Source organism: Apteryx mantelli, chromosome 5, assembly GCF_036417845.1.
Source record: "Apteryx mantelli isolate bAptMan1 chromosome 5, bAptMan1.hap1, whole genome shotgun sequence".
Classification (NCBI taxonomy): Eukaryota; Metazoa; Chordata; class Aves; order Apterygiformes; family Apterygidae; genus Apteryx; species Apteryx mantelli.
The window spans coordinates 15,009,686-15,024,429 of NC_089982.1; the positions used below are offsets into that span (position 1 = coordinate 15,009,686).

The window sequence follows — 14,744 nt, forward strand, 5'->3', positions numbered from 1 at the left end:
TCAGCTAGAAATGTTTAGACACCTAAAGCTACAATAGACAATTGTAGCAGTAGGCAGTGTTGAGACTTGCATAGCTTTTCTCGCCATGCTAGACCTGCAATACACGCTATTAAACCAATGACCTTAAATATATAAATGTATGAACAATACACGGAAATGATAAAGGCCAACAAAAGCAAGGGACTGTAGAGGAGAAGTTAACTTCTTCTGGCAAGTGCATGTTCGTTAAATTGGTTCTGTAATAAACATAATGTAGTGGGAGAAGGAAGGCGCCTTGGCAGCTGTACCCCGAGGTGAGGCACCATACCGCGAGGGTGAATGTCATCCCTCCCTGCTGGAGTGCGGTAGGAGGGGAGAAGGAGATGTCTGATGGGCTGAAAGAAAAAAATGTGAGTTTTCTCTGAGGAAAAAAAAAATTGCTGTTTTGGTAGTGGGTCACACTCAGGAGTCAGACGGATGCTTAAAGATATTTTTGACCTTAACCTGCAAAGAATTGAAGCCATAGCATAGTCTATTAAAGAGAATACAGAGTTGATCCTTTTTAGTGTATTTAGTCTTATGTACCTTTATTAGTGATTTCTGCCGTGTCTCTGGGTTTTCTGGACCAGGCCCGAGCTCAGCAATTTTTCTGAGCAACCGACAGCCCAGCAGTTGGGACAGGCTGAAGACATGTCCACGCAGTTCAGAACCAGCTGGAGATGCACAGCTCTGAACACCAAAGTACCCCCTGCCATGAAGTAAAGGTTTCAGTCCAGAACTTCAAAGGAGCAATTTTCTAAAATCCTTCACAATATTGACCAAAATTCAGCAAAGGTTTTCTGAAAGCCTTCACAGTATTGACCTAATTCTAGTATTAGGTTGCTCGAATTGTTCCAGCATCATAATAATGGGTCAGCAAGAAACAGGAGGCCTGAGGGTATAGTTGGAATCAGGCCAAAGAAGCCTGGGCAGCGTTTCGGGTGTCTGCGTGGGCTGACGACTGTTCCTGCTGCTGGTGTTGGGAAGAGGGACTTGGCTCCTTTTTTGGTATAGCTGCCTGACATCTTGGGAACTGGGATTTCAACTCATTTGGTTAACTACTCTTCCACAATATTTTTTTCATAGTTCTTCATAAAGCCATGAATGGGTGAGCTGCTTCATAGAGGAGAGATGATGTTTTTAGCTTCAGAAAGAAGTAAAAATATCATTATCTAATGGCTGTCCAAATTGCCAGTTTACTTCATGTGAGAGAAGGAACTTGATATAAATGCTCTTTCCCAAGTATGCAGTTATGAAAGCCATTCCCAAATAAGGGTATGCTGGGGGTTGAGGAGGTTGGTTGTCGTGATGATTTCCAGTTAAAGTACATGTGGCTGCACTTTTGAGCTTATTTGAGCTGTGTTTTAGACAAAGGAGGTAACATAAACATTAGTCACCATATTGTGGAAAGCACTGGAAAAAATAATTTAGTATATTAAATGTTGAATCTCCTAAATTATAACTTAGATTTGATGACAGACTGAAGTCAGCACTTAGTCTAGCTTTTTTTTTTGAGGGTTTTGGAGGAATGACTAGGTCGGCGAGTCATTTAGACCTATGTTTTTTATTAAGCTTGCTATTTTTAAAAGGTAGCTTGCTGTGTTAGAATTATTATCTAATAAACACTTCTAAAGACATTAAATGTGTAACTTCCACTTCATTTTAAGTCAGGGTACAGATGCTGAAGGCCTCCTTTTGTTCTGTCTTGTCATTTGCATTTAAGTGTTGTGTAGACATTGTTGCTTGGCAAGGCGGTTTTAGAAATAGTTTAAAAAAAAAAAAAAGTAAGGCATAACTGATAAGAAGTAGCTGCCATCACTGATGAAGGTAAAGCATAAGCTAGTCTTGCACGTGAGCCATTAGTTTTCCCATTGCTCATGAAGAGCATATCAGAGAGAATATGCGTTACTACCTAGTGAGCTAGATGACAGAATTTAGATACGCTGAGCTACAATGATTGGCTCCATAATTGTTTTTTGGGACTACCCGTAGTGATCTGACACGCAGGCCATAACTTGGTAGCAGCTGCGCTCTCCCTTTCCCAGCTCTGCCCAGAGAGTAATGGGCAGAGCAGACAGATGTCCTCCTCCTTGTCCAAGCGCCAGCCCTCAGCTGGAGCAAGAAATCCCACCACGGTCTTGGACTTCACCTCGCGTGAGACCAAAACCAGCCGTTTTCGGTAACAGGAGCAGCATGTTTCTGGGGGTCCAGGTGTTTGTCCTGCGCTGTGCCTTGGTCGGCTTCAGGTCCTAGTGGTCACGTCGCCCGGTTATGTGAAGTACCCAGAGAAGATACCAAATAATGTGTTGGGTCGTGTGCGTGGGGTTTCTAGGTTTCTAAACCTCTTCTGCCTTAATAAGGGTTAAAGGCGTGTTTTAAAAAGTCTTTGTCAGTGAGAAGGTGAGCGAGATAAGTTCCACGTATTTTTCCTTTGCTTTTTGTTTGTTTTTGGTTTTGTTTTAATAGAATAAAATATTGTCTGACTGCACTTAAACTCTCTTTACAAATGTGTTCAGTAGGGGTTGCCGCAGACCACAGGAATGAGACTATGAGCGGTGGTTGCCTTTGGGAGGTCCTGAAAACAACTGATCCTTTGTGGGTGGGAGCACTGAAGGAGAAGGCAACTTCTTCCTCCCCTAAAATGTCAGCACTGTTTGTTTTAACACACAATCGCAAAATCCTAGACCGTATTTAAATTTAAGAAGAGGACCTAGATTGATTTGGCTGAATATCAAATGAGCAATAAAGGAAGATCATAATTTTTCTTGCTTCTACCTGACCTTAATCTGATGTCCTGAGGGAGTGCGTGATGTGAGGACATAAAGGTATTATATAGCATAAACCCAGTGTAAAATACTGACCTGTTACATTATATTCATTTCTCCTCTTTACATTTACTGAAAATTTAAAATCAGTTGAGAGTGATTCACAGGCTAATATTCCTAGGCTAAATATAACAAAGCAATATTTCAGAGGTGGTATATATTGAGCACATACTCTTCTGTCAAGAAAAAAATACCCCAGAATACCCCCAAAATATTCCCAGCTTAGTCCATTAAATACATCTCAGCAAAGAGTGTGAAGACCGAAAGTCTGAACACCAGTTCTTTCAAAGTGGTGCAAAATCTGACTATTTCAATGCAAAATCTGACTATTTTTCTATCGTTTCAGATATAAACTGAGAATCCACAGAAACACTTTTCAGTATTTTGTTTTTCTTAATGCTGAGAGAATTGTGTGCATGCTGGTCTTTGCATTTTAACTCTTGAATTGTCACCAGTTTATGGCCTGTTTTTGTAGGGCAAGAGAAGAAAGAATGCGTTTTGAGTGTAAGAAGTAGTTTACTGAACGAGAGAGAGGTTAGCAGTAAGACTCCTTGAGCTATATAGTATCTGAAATGCCATCGTGCTTTGAAAAAACAAATTAGTGTCCCAGCTTAGCTCCCGTATAGCACTGGTTTGAGATTGTCTTTTGTTTCCTTAAGCAGCCAGTCAGCATGTCATTGTGCATTGTGTTTGTTTGTAATTAACATTTCCTTTGGAATTAAATGTGTTAAATGTCCACAGAAGTTATTTTTAAATAAAGCTCCTTCCATATTTGGATAATGACATAATTTGACATGTTCAACTAAATGAAAACTCCTATAATAAACCCTAACAAAAAGAGGGGCTTGAGAAATAAGATTGTCGTTGACAGCCCGTAACAGCCTGTTGATATGTCACCAAGCATGATGACCATCGATTTGAAAACGCTGCCACGTTTCTTAAGGAAAAAAAAAGTCATCTCCTTTTTGTAATGAGGGCGAAGGATTCCAGTACATCGAGTATTCTCATTTAGTCCTTAAAGATAATTCTGCTGCCTCCTCTTTGGCATGCATTGGGATGCGCACAGGTTTGCAGTGTTTCGGCCACCAGTGCTTGTCCTGGCAAGACTGCTGAAGCAATTTAGAAGCTTTACCATCTTCTGTTGCTTGGGGCATTTTGTATGTGTTTCTACAAACCTGTGGGAAATGTAGTTGTATGTTATGTTACTGCCTTGGCAGGCTGCTCAGGTTATTAGTGTCTGTAAGACAACCATTCCTGATAATGTAGATGTTGTAACGAAAAGCCAGCTAAAGAATGTTTTTCCCTTTCATTGCTGTGATCCAGAGCAAGGTTGGTAAGAAATGAATTATGTCTGTAATAGAGCAAGGGTTTTGGTCTAGGAAAAGAAATATTTGGATAGCTCTTTTTTCTTTGCTTTAAATTACGTCTGCGTTTGTTTTCCTTCCGATAACCCCTAGTAAAAGTCCTAGCTTGTTATATACGTTAAACGTTTTCTGCCTGTCATGTTTGTTCATGAGAGTTGGCTAATTTTCGAAAAGCAAATGCATTTAGCTTTCTACCCTGTCAGCTGACTGCTGTCTAGAAATAAAGAGAAGCCAAAAAACAGAACTGTAGGCTAAAATGGCAAAGCCATTAAAGGATCAGATTTTCAGAAAGAAGATCTGACCAGTGGCTTCTCAGGGATATAATATCTACTGCCAAAAACTATATCCTGATTGATCAGCTAGGAAAAAAGGAGTTAATTTTGAAAATGAGGGGAAAAAATTCCTTCTCTCTTTCCCTCCTATTAGAAAGTTACCTATTCAAATTTTGCAGAAAGCTCTCCTGAGCCTGAACTCAGCCTGAACTTCATTTTAGGAGTAAAGATTTTTGCAATTTGTTGTTGTTGTTTCTCAGATTAACTTTACAAGCAATTCTTTAAGATACAGAGATGGGAAAAACCCCAAAACTTATGTTAATAATGGTATTGTGTATTCCTCTTATTTATAGATAGGCTGATAAACGCGGTTACCTCCCTGTGATTTTTCTGTTGAGTTTTGCATCTGCTTGTAAAGTATGAATATAATGCTAGTAAGGGGCAGAAGGACTAGCATGATGGGACTTCAAGTGGAGAGGAGAGACTAACTCGGAAACGTCCTTTGGAGTTTGGATTCAGTGAAGCTTCTCAGATTTGTAGCTGATGTGTTTGGGCCTCCCTTTTGGAGTTGTGTACACAGGACAGCTGAGACTCGTCCTGAGAATCCTGCTTTATATTGAATTTAACTCCATAGCACTAACTATTGAGATTACAGTATTTGTGTTGATGGTCTGTCTTTGGAGATGGCATAGCAAATTGTATCTGTTACAGTAGCATGAAATACTGTAACTTCAGCTTTAATTATGGATTTTTCTAGGTATTAGTAATTATAGAGGGATCCTGTTACATTCTTGGCATGTTTTTTATGGGTGAAATACTTGGAAAGGAAATGAATAAAATGAGAATTTAAAGAATGAATAGTTTTTGCTGGGTACATTGCTTACAGTAAGGAGCAGACCAATTTGTTTTCCTAATAAGGCTGCGCGGGAAGCTGGAATGTTTTGACTTGCATTAAATGTCACAGAAGTATTCAGAGGGGAGGACCAGCTTGGGGTGTGTTTACGGAGCGGATCTGATCATGTTTGTCTGGTCCGAATGAACTGTTTACACAGCCTAAATATAGCTTTTTTTGAAAGGACAAACAAGCTTGCTGGAGAAGCATGTGCAAAAACTGCATGCACTTTCATTTTCAGTATTAGGGCTGTCAGTAACTGGTGGTTGCTGCTTGTGTTTTCATTGGGTCTGATAGTTCCTAAGACGCTTGCAGCTGAAGCCTGGGGCTGGCTCAGATAACCATGATTTGCCAGCAGCTTGCGTGTGTGCTGTCTATTATAAGCATTTATACCAAGCTTTTGTCTTTGTTATGTCTTTTGTGTGTATGTTACTTAAAATATTATATAAACTAATATCCTGAACTGCTAGTTTTAAGTCATTCAGAAAATGTCTTTCTGCTTCAAGCCGTCCTACTTTTTTAATGGGTAGTAACAAGGCAAGCGTTTTGTATCGGCTTGAAAGCCTTTATCATCAGTGGTTAATGCAGCCTGCTTAACCGCAACAGCAAGTAATCCTGACATGGTTAGGTTAGGCTCGGTGGGCAGCTAACTGCTACTGACTCAAAAAATGTACACGAGTCTGCAGTTAATTAGCAAAGCAGAAAAGTGATTTTACTAATATCTATCACAATCCTGAGAGCAATCGTCAAGCTTTAAGCTCTAAAGGAAGCATTTTCTTAAACGTGTGCGTCGGACGTGTTTTGCTTTTGCGCTTGAACTGTGCATTTCCTTTTGTGCTGTCTTGTCTAAGCACCGCACATTTTTCACATTCAGATCTTGGTGGCTCAGTTTGCTGGGTGAGCATTTTCTGCATGCAATCCTGGATAAATCACAGATTCTAGTCTGATTATGGTCTGAAGTCCACAAGGCCAAGTAAAATTGTTTGAAGTATGTCTGGGACACGCAAATTTATGTCCTTGTTTCAAGTATGTTTGGGAGAAATAAAGTAATGGTATGCTGTCTGACTCCAAATGTTACAAGAACATTGGGAACATTTTGGTTATTGAGAGCTTTTTTTGTATGGTATTTTTAAACATGAATTTTGAAGAGCAAGTATGTCTTCAGATCATTTGGAAGTAGCGCTGAGCAAAAATTCCAGTGTATAGAGATGAATATAGCACAATCTCATACACTGCAACCTCAGATTTAATTATTTTGTAAAAGAAAACTTTGGTATGTTCTTGCTATGAGAGTGGAACTTCAGGGTCCAGCTGCAGCAAATGGAAATTTCTTTCTCAACCATTAAATATGGTAGTTGACTTGAAAAATTAATATCTTTTTTTTTTTTACTGTTAGACCAGTTTGATAAATATTCAATATATTCAAAGTTACATTGTTAAAAAATATGTTCCTAAGCTGTGGAGCGACATACATGTTTCCTGCTAATTCTAGTCCTTAAAAGAAAGAAGAGTTTCCGTATGCATTGGCGTTTCTTCCTCTTGTTGCTTTTGTTGCTGCCAGTTGACACTGCAGTTCGGAGTGCTGAATGATGCAGCCTGGCGCGGTGGCAGGCGCGAGGTTGGCATTCGCATGGGCTCGAAACTCTGGGGGAAAGGGGGCACCAGACCCACTCCTCAAAAAGCACAAGACCTGCTCTCTGCTCAGCTCTTAAAAGTTGAGAAGACAACAGTTAAATGGACCAAGGGTGGCCTGATTCCAACTAGCCCTCTGTGTTTTCCTGCTAGAGATGGTAAAACTGATTTGTGCAGGAGAGGTGTTTAATTAAATCATAGCCTCTGTTAACGCATCTCCAGTTAAATTGATCTTTGCACCTGCCCAGCAAATTATCTTTTAGAAATAACAGTCCAGTTTCAGTTCTTCAAAACCCTGTTTAAAAGATGTGTAGGCAATCAGGGTTGTTTTATGTCACTCAGGATGTAATTACTGTTTTTTGGATCATTTGTAGGATGCCAGCTTTTCTGAGCAGCTACCAAATGGCAAGAAATGTTTTGAAATGTGGCAGGAAGCCACTTTCTACCAAAACAGCGAGAAACCCCTAAAACATATCAGCAGCAATGTTTGTGCACGAAAAGTTAGTGGGTTGGTTTTTGTTGTTCTTCGAAATTGCAGTGTGTGTGTGTGTGTGTGTGTGTGTGTGTGTGTGTGTTTTTGCACATGGATATGTGCAAATCTGGAAAAAACTATAAATGAAGTGAGATGCTTTTTAACCATGGTATTTAACCATGGTCACCGGCTAAGATTTTGGTGTAACAAAACTTGTCGATTCTTTTTCATCCTTCCCATTGCGCTCTTTCCTCTGCTTCCCACCAGCCCGCGGTAGGGTCAATGCACTCATTGTTCGGGAGAAATTTTTTTGCTATCTGCTGTGGAGTTTGAGTTACACTAAGCTCACCTTTGAAGAACCAACGTTATGCAAAAAGTTTCCGTATTACTTAATTTGATAACAGTCCTTTGGAAGAAATTTTGTGTTGTCATGCTTAAGAGAAGTTTTCTGTTTTAACCCTGAGTAAGGGTTATGCTCTGTTAAAACTCAGTTTATCTGCCCGGAACTTTTGAGTTACATGATACTGTTTCATATGAAGGGAAAAAAAACAATAAGCAAATTTGAGCTAATGTCTCTTAACTAGTGATACGGTATCATTATAATATAAATCAAATAGTACTTGGTGGTAGATGTTAGAGCTCCTAATGTTTTATCTGCATAAGTTCATCCAGTTTGTTTGTGCTTTTATCCTGTATTAACCACAGTGTTGTAGTTTCAACTCAAATAATTTTTGTTTCCTTCCAAGGAAGGAAAACAAAAACATATTTCATACCTCCATGGGTGGACGTGGTGAGTTGGAAGAGGGAGATGCTTAACCATTAAAGAATTGATTTTTAAGATAATGCGTACATTTTCTCTTCCAGAGTGGCGACTGTACCAAAACCTGATCCTGTTCACGTACAAAAGGTATGTTCATTATCAACAGCCAAGAAATGTAGCATGTGGTACTAACTGTTACCCATCTGTCAAACCCTGTTGTTAAGAACTGTCATTCAAACTTTCCTTTCCATATAGCATGCTCAATTGCCTTGTGTCACATAAAGATTCAAATTTTGCGGTACTAGGAATGACTTTTTTTTTTTATTCCAAAAGAGATTTGAGAGCTGTCAAATGATTATCCATGAAAAGGTGCAAGACTTCATGAAAGTCTTCCAACTTTCTGAATTTTTTTTAAAGCTAGTGCCACTTTTTGCTAAGTAGGCTGTTTCCAAACCTGACAGTGCTTTCAGAGGACTGGGCATCCCTGTCATCAAACCTGTACTTGAACGTCCTCTGAAGTGGCCGTCAGTAATGTATAGTGCATTACTGTTTTGTGAATCTGTGATCCTGATCAGAAAGGCTGCAGTCTGGGAACCATGGGTTAAAGCAAAGTTCCCAGCAAAAACATCGCATTTGCATTTTTTTGAGTGTTTCAGTCTCACAGGGGTAAATATGAAGTCTATTTTGGACAGGTTTAATATGAATGAATAATTTCAAATACTAGAAAGAGCTGGGGGACTTGCTTCCCCTTCTAACGCATCTCACCAAAACAAGGGAGAAACTTGACCAACTTGAACATTCATGGGGTGAGAATTGTCTCTGTACTGTTTACAGCTGCTGCCTCACCCCTGTACTTAAAACGTATCATCTTGCTAGAAAGTTTTAACAAAAGCTTGTAGGATAATCTGGAATAGGTTGGAGGGTATGAATGGAAACATTTTTTTCATCTGCTGTTGCTGTAAATAGACTGTCTCGTAGAGAGAGAAAAGGAAACAGAAGATTGTTTCCTCACACCCCTATCCCCAAAATAACTTCAGAAACGAAATGGCCATATTTTTGTTTTCCCATATGGTTTTGTTGCAAGTATATATGCATTGTAAATATGTTGTAAGTATGTAAGAGGATATCGGTCTTTCACTTCTTCTATCCCTTATAGCATATATCCCTTGTTATAACCCTTATAACAAGGGTTATAACCGTTGTTGAACTTGAGTACCTGAGTTACGTATTTGCTTATGACTCATGTACTCATGAGATCAGACGATATCCTTTCCCGCTGTCTGCCTGGAAAGCCTTTGTCCTCACGGTGGTTGGGTCATACCGGTAGGATACACCTGGAAAAGTCTGCTTACTCCCAAAGCTCTGGCCTCTAATAAATGGGCTGCAGAGCTCTGGTTCCTCTCTCTTAATATGGGCCCTATCAACAGATCAATGTCTACTGTGTGTGTGTGTGCACGCACGCGCGTACTGTTCGTGTACGGAGAACACATACATCATTGGGTTTGAGAGATGGAATGTGGATTTAAAAACACCTACTAATATTTTCCATGTGAATTATCCGGTGGGTCTTGCAAGAGAGTTTGTCTTAAATTTGCTTTGTGGCGTGTATCTCTTGGATGTGATGGGAGAAGTCAGCATCTTGGGGTTTCGTGTTTTATTGGGCATGTTTGGATCGTTCCCTTTCCTAAAACGCATGGCTTGTTTTTCCTTCAATTTTATTACTATGGAATTGGTAAAGCTTGCTGCTCTGCCGACCTCTCATTTCTTTGTTTCAAGCCACTGGGGTTACGTCCCCCGCTACCAGCAAAAATACCTGCTCAGGGACATGCATGCGGTTGGTGTGTTTTTGTGTGTTTCTTTTTTATTTATTTCCCATAGGGAGAACCTAAGGAAGTAGTTAAGCCCGTGCCCATTGCCTCTCCCGCCGCACCCAAAGCCGCTTCCCCGGCCACCGTGGCTTACAATAAGACACCGAGGCCGTTCGGGGCGGCTGCTTCCTCCAAAGTCACCTCCATCCCGTCACCGTCCTCCGCCTTCACCCCGTCACCCACGCCCCCCGCGCCGGCCGCCCCGGCCCCCCGCGCTGCGCCCGGACTGCATGTTAACGCTAACGCTGAGCTGCAGGCGGCCGCCCCCGGCGCTGCTAAAGCTGCCGTTAATGTCCCACGGCAGCCCGCCGCGTGGGCCGGCGACCCGGCCCCGGAGGTGGCGGAGGGGCCGCGACGAGGACTCAGAGACACCCAGGGGGACAGTAAACTGCAAAATGGGTAGGTGGCCGCGGGGGGGACGACGTTTGCATTCCTCGCAGGAGAGCCGCTGGGCTTGTTGAAGGGCTGAGTAAAGCACATCTTGGGTGAGCTGCTTTCTTTGCAGAAGCAAATCTCTGAAGAAACAGTTTGTGTGTTAAAAGGGTTGCTTTGACGTGCCGAGTGAGACTGTTGGTGGTGATTTTTAAGGGCAAAATTCTACAGAGTATCGCTGTTAAATTGCATCAGACCACAAAATGCTTTTTGCAGGACCCTTTGTATCACGATGTGTTTTGAACCTTACAACAAGCTCAGTATTAATGTCCGCGTCTCTGTCTCGCTGTGTACTTTGGATCCCGGCATGGTGGTCGAAAGCAGCAGGCACTCAGAAATGCAGAGCAGTTTGTCAAGAAGAATCAGCTGGATTCCCAGACGTCAAAAGGAATAAGACGTTATGAACGAACCACTGCGACACCAGCAGGGCTCGTGCAGCAAGTTTACCCAAGGGGAGCAAAATGGACAGAATGCAGAGTTAATTCAGTTCACAGCACAGCAGAAATTTGGGGATATGTGCAAGGAAGTTGATCAGGTCTGAACAGGTTCTTTTTGCGGTTTTATAATGCCGATCCCTCAACTCTAAATGTGGAGAGCGAGAAAGGGCCTTGGCGGACCCCTCTGCCAGCTGCGGGGTGTCACCTACTGTCGCCAGCATTGACCCAATCTTTAGGTCAAGCAAAATGAAATTTGAAAGGTATCATCGTTCTAGGTTATGTTGCATACGTTGACCGGCTTTCTGCTTTTCCAAACGGTTTTGGTTTTTGTCTTGAGTCTTAAGAGCTTAAAACCTAGCTATGGTTAGTATTTCCCATTTCTCAATAATATACACTTAACATTTTCCCTTACAGAAGGAAAAGGGATAGGGGGAATAGGTCTAGTGCAAATCCTTTCTCATGTTCTCCCAGTCTGACTGCATGAAGACACCTGCAGAAAGGGAAACAGCCACGTCTTATGTACAAAACAGATTATTTGTGGGTTTAATCAGGCTTCTTCTGGAGAGAAAAACTTATTTATGCATGTATTCCCTTATATTTTAATACAAATATTTTCCGTATGCACATGCATATAATGCAGTCCTTATGCATTTTATATCACTCTGTTGCCATGGTAACTTTTAGGCCCCTTTTAAACAGATGATGGCGTGCTTCCACGCAGCACAAAAGTGGGATAAAAACAGGAGATCCCAAGGACCTGCTCGATGCTGGTAGACCGGTTGAATACGCTCTGGCAGACTGTCCAGTCTTTCCAGGAATGCTGTTTTAGCAAACAGTGTGTGAGGTGTGGACTTTCAAAAGCAGCAATTAGTTCTGAAAAAGGTGAACAATAGCAAGGAAATTAAGTCCTCCTGCGAGGAAGTGCTGCAGGCATCGAGTGTGCATTTAGTAACCAAGATAGCGTAGCTTGTTGAGCACTGTTAAATGCCCTACCTTATACTTAGGGAATGAATAATACTGGCCGAAGAGCATCTCTGTTGACAGGTTAAAAAATCCTGGTCTTGCTGCCAACCTTACAGATCTAGTTTTGGAAATTTTGAGAAACTTTGGAGCTGTAAAAATGTACTTAATTTTGCCATCTTTATTAGAACAGGGTGTTTGGGCTGTAACTGGGTTTAGGTACTACTTAAATCCTAGTTTTGTCATCCTGAAAGTTAAAAACAAACACCCCCTCTGCCCCCCCAAATCCACCTGTTTATATTGATCTGCAGCTACCCAAGTAACTACTTAGTGCATTTTCACAATGATACTTAACTATCTCCCTATTAAAGTGGAATTGATGTCACTTATAAAATACTAAAAATATTGAAATTTGGAATAATTGATCAATCTGAAATAAATTCCATTTCACTTCTGTTTTTAATTTTTCTTTAAAAAAAGAAAAAAGAAATCCCATCTCTAAACTTATGCAGCTTTGGTTTCAAGCACCGATCAAATCCTTATTACTACAGCAAGAATTTGTTTATGCATGAAGACAGTGTTGCGCTGATTCAGTGAGAGAAGTTACACCGTCCCTTTTGCAAATTTATTTAGACTAGAGTTGTACACTGTTTACAAAAGATCTTCTTGAGCTGTTATTCACTACTTTGGAAATATCTGAGAGCCAGGGATACATTTTTGCTGTTGTACTTAAAGAGCACAGCTCTTGCTGTAAGTAACGTATAATTTTTTTGTAGGTTTGAACGAGCCGAACCTTCTCCTTTGTGTTTAAAACAGTCTCGGATTGCTCGCTCCTAATTAAAACCAGAGCCAACTGCCTGGATTTTGCAGAAGTCCGCTTATCGCGTAGTAGGTTAAAAATTATCATTTGGGTTAAAAATTGTCATCGGCAAAAAGCATTGATAGACTCCGTTAAATGATAAACATGCACTAGACTCTGGAGAATTTACCTGGTTGAGGTGAAATTGTGTATTTATTTAGCTGCATAGATGAGATGTGTGACAAGGTGACAAGAATGCCTATGATGGACTGATTGTTCCCCTCGTTTTAGCAGTGTGGAAGTCACTGCTGCTGTTAGAAACACCAGTGCAAAATTTGTTGCCTGTAGTTCATTGAGCAAGAATGAAGTAAAGTCTTTATCTTCTGCAGGACGAGAGCTTATGAATCGTGCTTGCAGACTGTTTCCTTAGGTAAAATACGCGTTCCGAGAACATGGCTTGGGGACTCCCCCCCCCCCCAAAAAAAAAAAAAGAAAAAAAAAGACTTATCCATATTGACGATGGCTATTGTCAGTAGCAAATGATTTGCCTTCGCTTCAGGATAGGGAGGAAGATGTGTTCCCCTTGCTTAGTCCTGGCTTCAAAAGGAAGCAATCTGGCTTCACTAGGCAATGTGCAATTTTGCTTTTTTCAAGACCTTCTTGCCAACTCATGCATGAAAATGTGCCTGCTGCTTAAAAGAGGTAAGATGTCCACGGACTTCACTCAGTTTAAGATCAGGGAGGGAGGGCTAAATTTTTTCCTTATAGGTTCTTGGTAATTTGAAGTTTGACTCTATATGATGTATGGCTTTACCAGAGCTTGGATTTGGAAGATCCTAAAATATTTCAAGAAGCAAAGAATGCATTAACACATTAAATACCTTTTTTCCCTTGCAGATAACAACAGTGACAAAGTTAGTATCAACAGCACTGGAGTTGAATGAATTATGATGGTTTTTCTTGTCGGAATAACCAGCATGTATTATTGTTTTGCAAAATTATAGCTCTTACAGAGTTCTATATTTAAATTTTGCAAAACAGCTTCAGCTCTTTTAGTAACTTCTTAATGTAGTAAACAGTTTTGGTCTGCACTGGACATGATGTGATCTTGCTTCTCACTGTGTTAAGTTTTGCAGTATTTTTTTTTTTTTAATTCCACAGAACATTTGTGTGATGTTTGTGTGTATTGATAAATTCTTGCTGCACCTATGGCTGTGGTAGGAAAACTGCTAGATTAGTGACACGCAATTTTAGTACATAAATGGTTTGAGTATGGGCTGAAGGACCAGGTATCGAATTCAAACAACAAAAATAAGTGTGACATCCATATAGTATTATTTATATGCATTGGGGATGAGGTTTTATTGGTTTGTCTTTTGTCCTCTTGCATCAGGACTGAGTTACAGGAGAACCTGTCTCATTTAGTTTTCCTTTGTCTCTGGCACCACCTTGTTGCCTCCATGAGTCATTACCAGGAGACTCTTCAGCTTTAAAAAAGGGAGCAGTAGGATCTGTAAGGAGAGAGAAAGCGAGGGGAAATGTCAGCAGGATATTTTGTTTATAATACCACTTTCAGCAAATGTGGAAGACTACTTATATCGCTGTGCTAATCGCTAAAATACAGTCGATTGCATGTAACTGATTACATTTCCATGTAACTCTACAACTTTATTGCTTTAATTTTCAGAATTTATCTTTTCCATTAACTGTTCTGTTGCTTTACTTCATTTTGGCTGTGTTCCTTGCTTGTGCTCCATCCTGGAAATGGCCCTGTCCTTGTTTCGATACCCCTCCCTCCACCAGTAACTAATACTGTGTGTCAGTTTTAGTAAATTCAGTCTTTAATTTTGTGTGATACCTTTCACATCATTTTTTAAGCCATTGCTTAAGTATTTTCTAATACATCCCATTGAGAAGGCCTAATTAGTACTTGTTGACAAATTAATAATTTACATCATTCTCATTCATATGTTCCACCTTTCTTTACAAAAAACACCTTGGACATTAAAAATA

General features: G+C 40.5%; 1 protein-coding gene across 1 annotated transcript in view; it reads left to right on the forward strand.

Annotated features, from left to right (window-relative positions):
• PDLIM5 (PDZ and LIM domain 5) overlaps positions 1 to 14,744 on the forward strand; it is a 122,830-nt gene that overhangs the window by 59,960 nt on the left and 48,126 nt on the right. The window contains exons 4-5 of the mRNA XM_067297536.1: positions 8,340 to 8,382; positions 10,114 to 10,502. Of these exons, the coding sequence (XP_067153637.1) occupies positions 8,340 to 8,382; positions 10,114 to 10,502 (432 nt within the window). The remainder of the gene's footprint in view (positions 1 to 8,339; positions 8,383 to 10,113; positions 10,503 to 14,744) is intronic.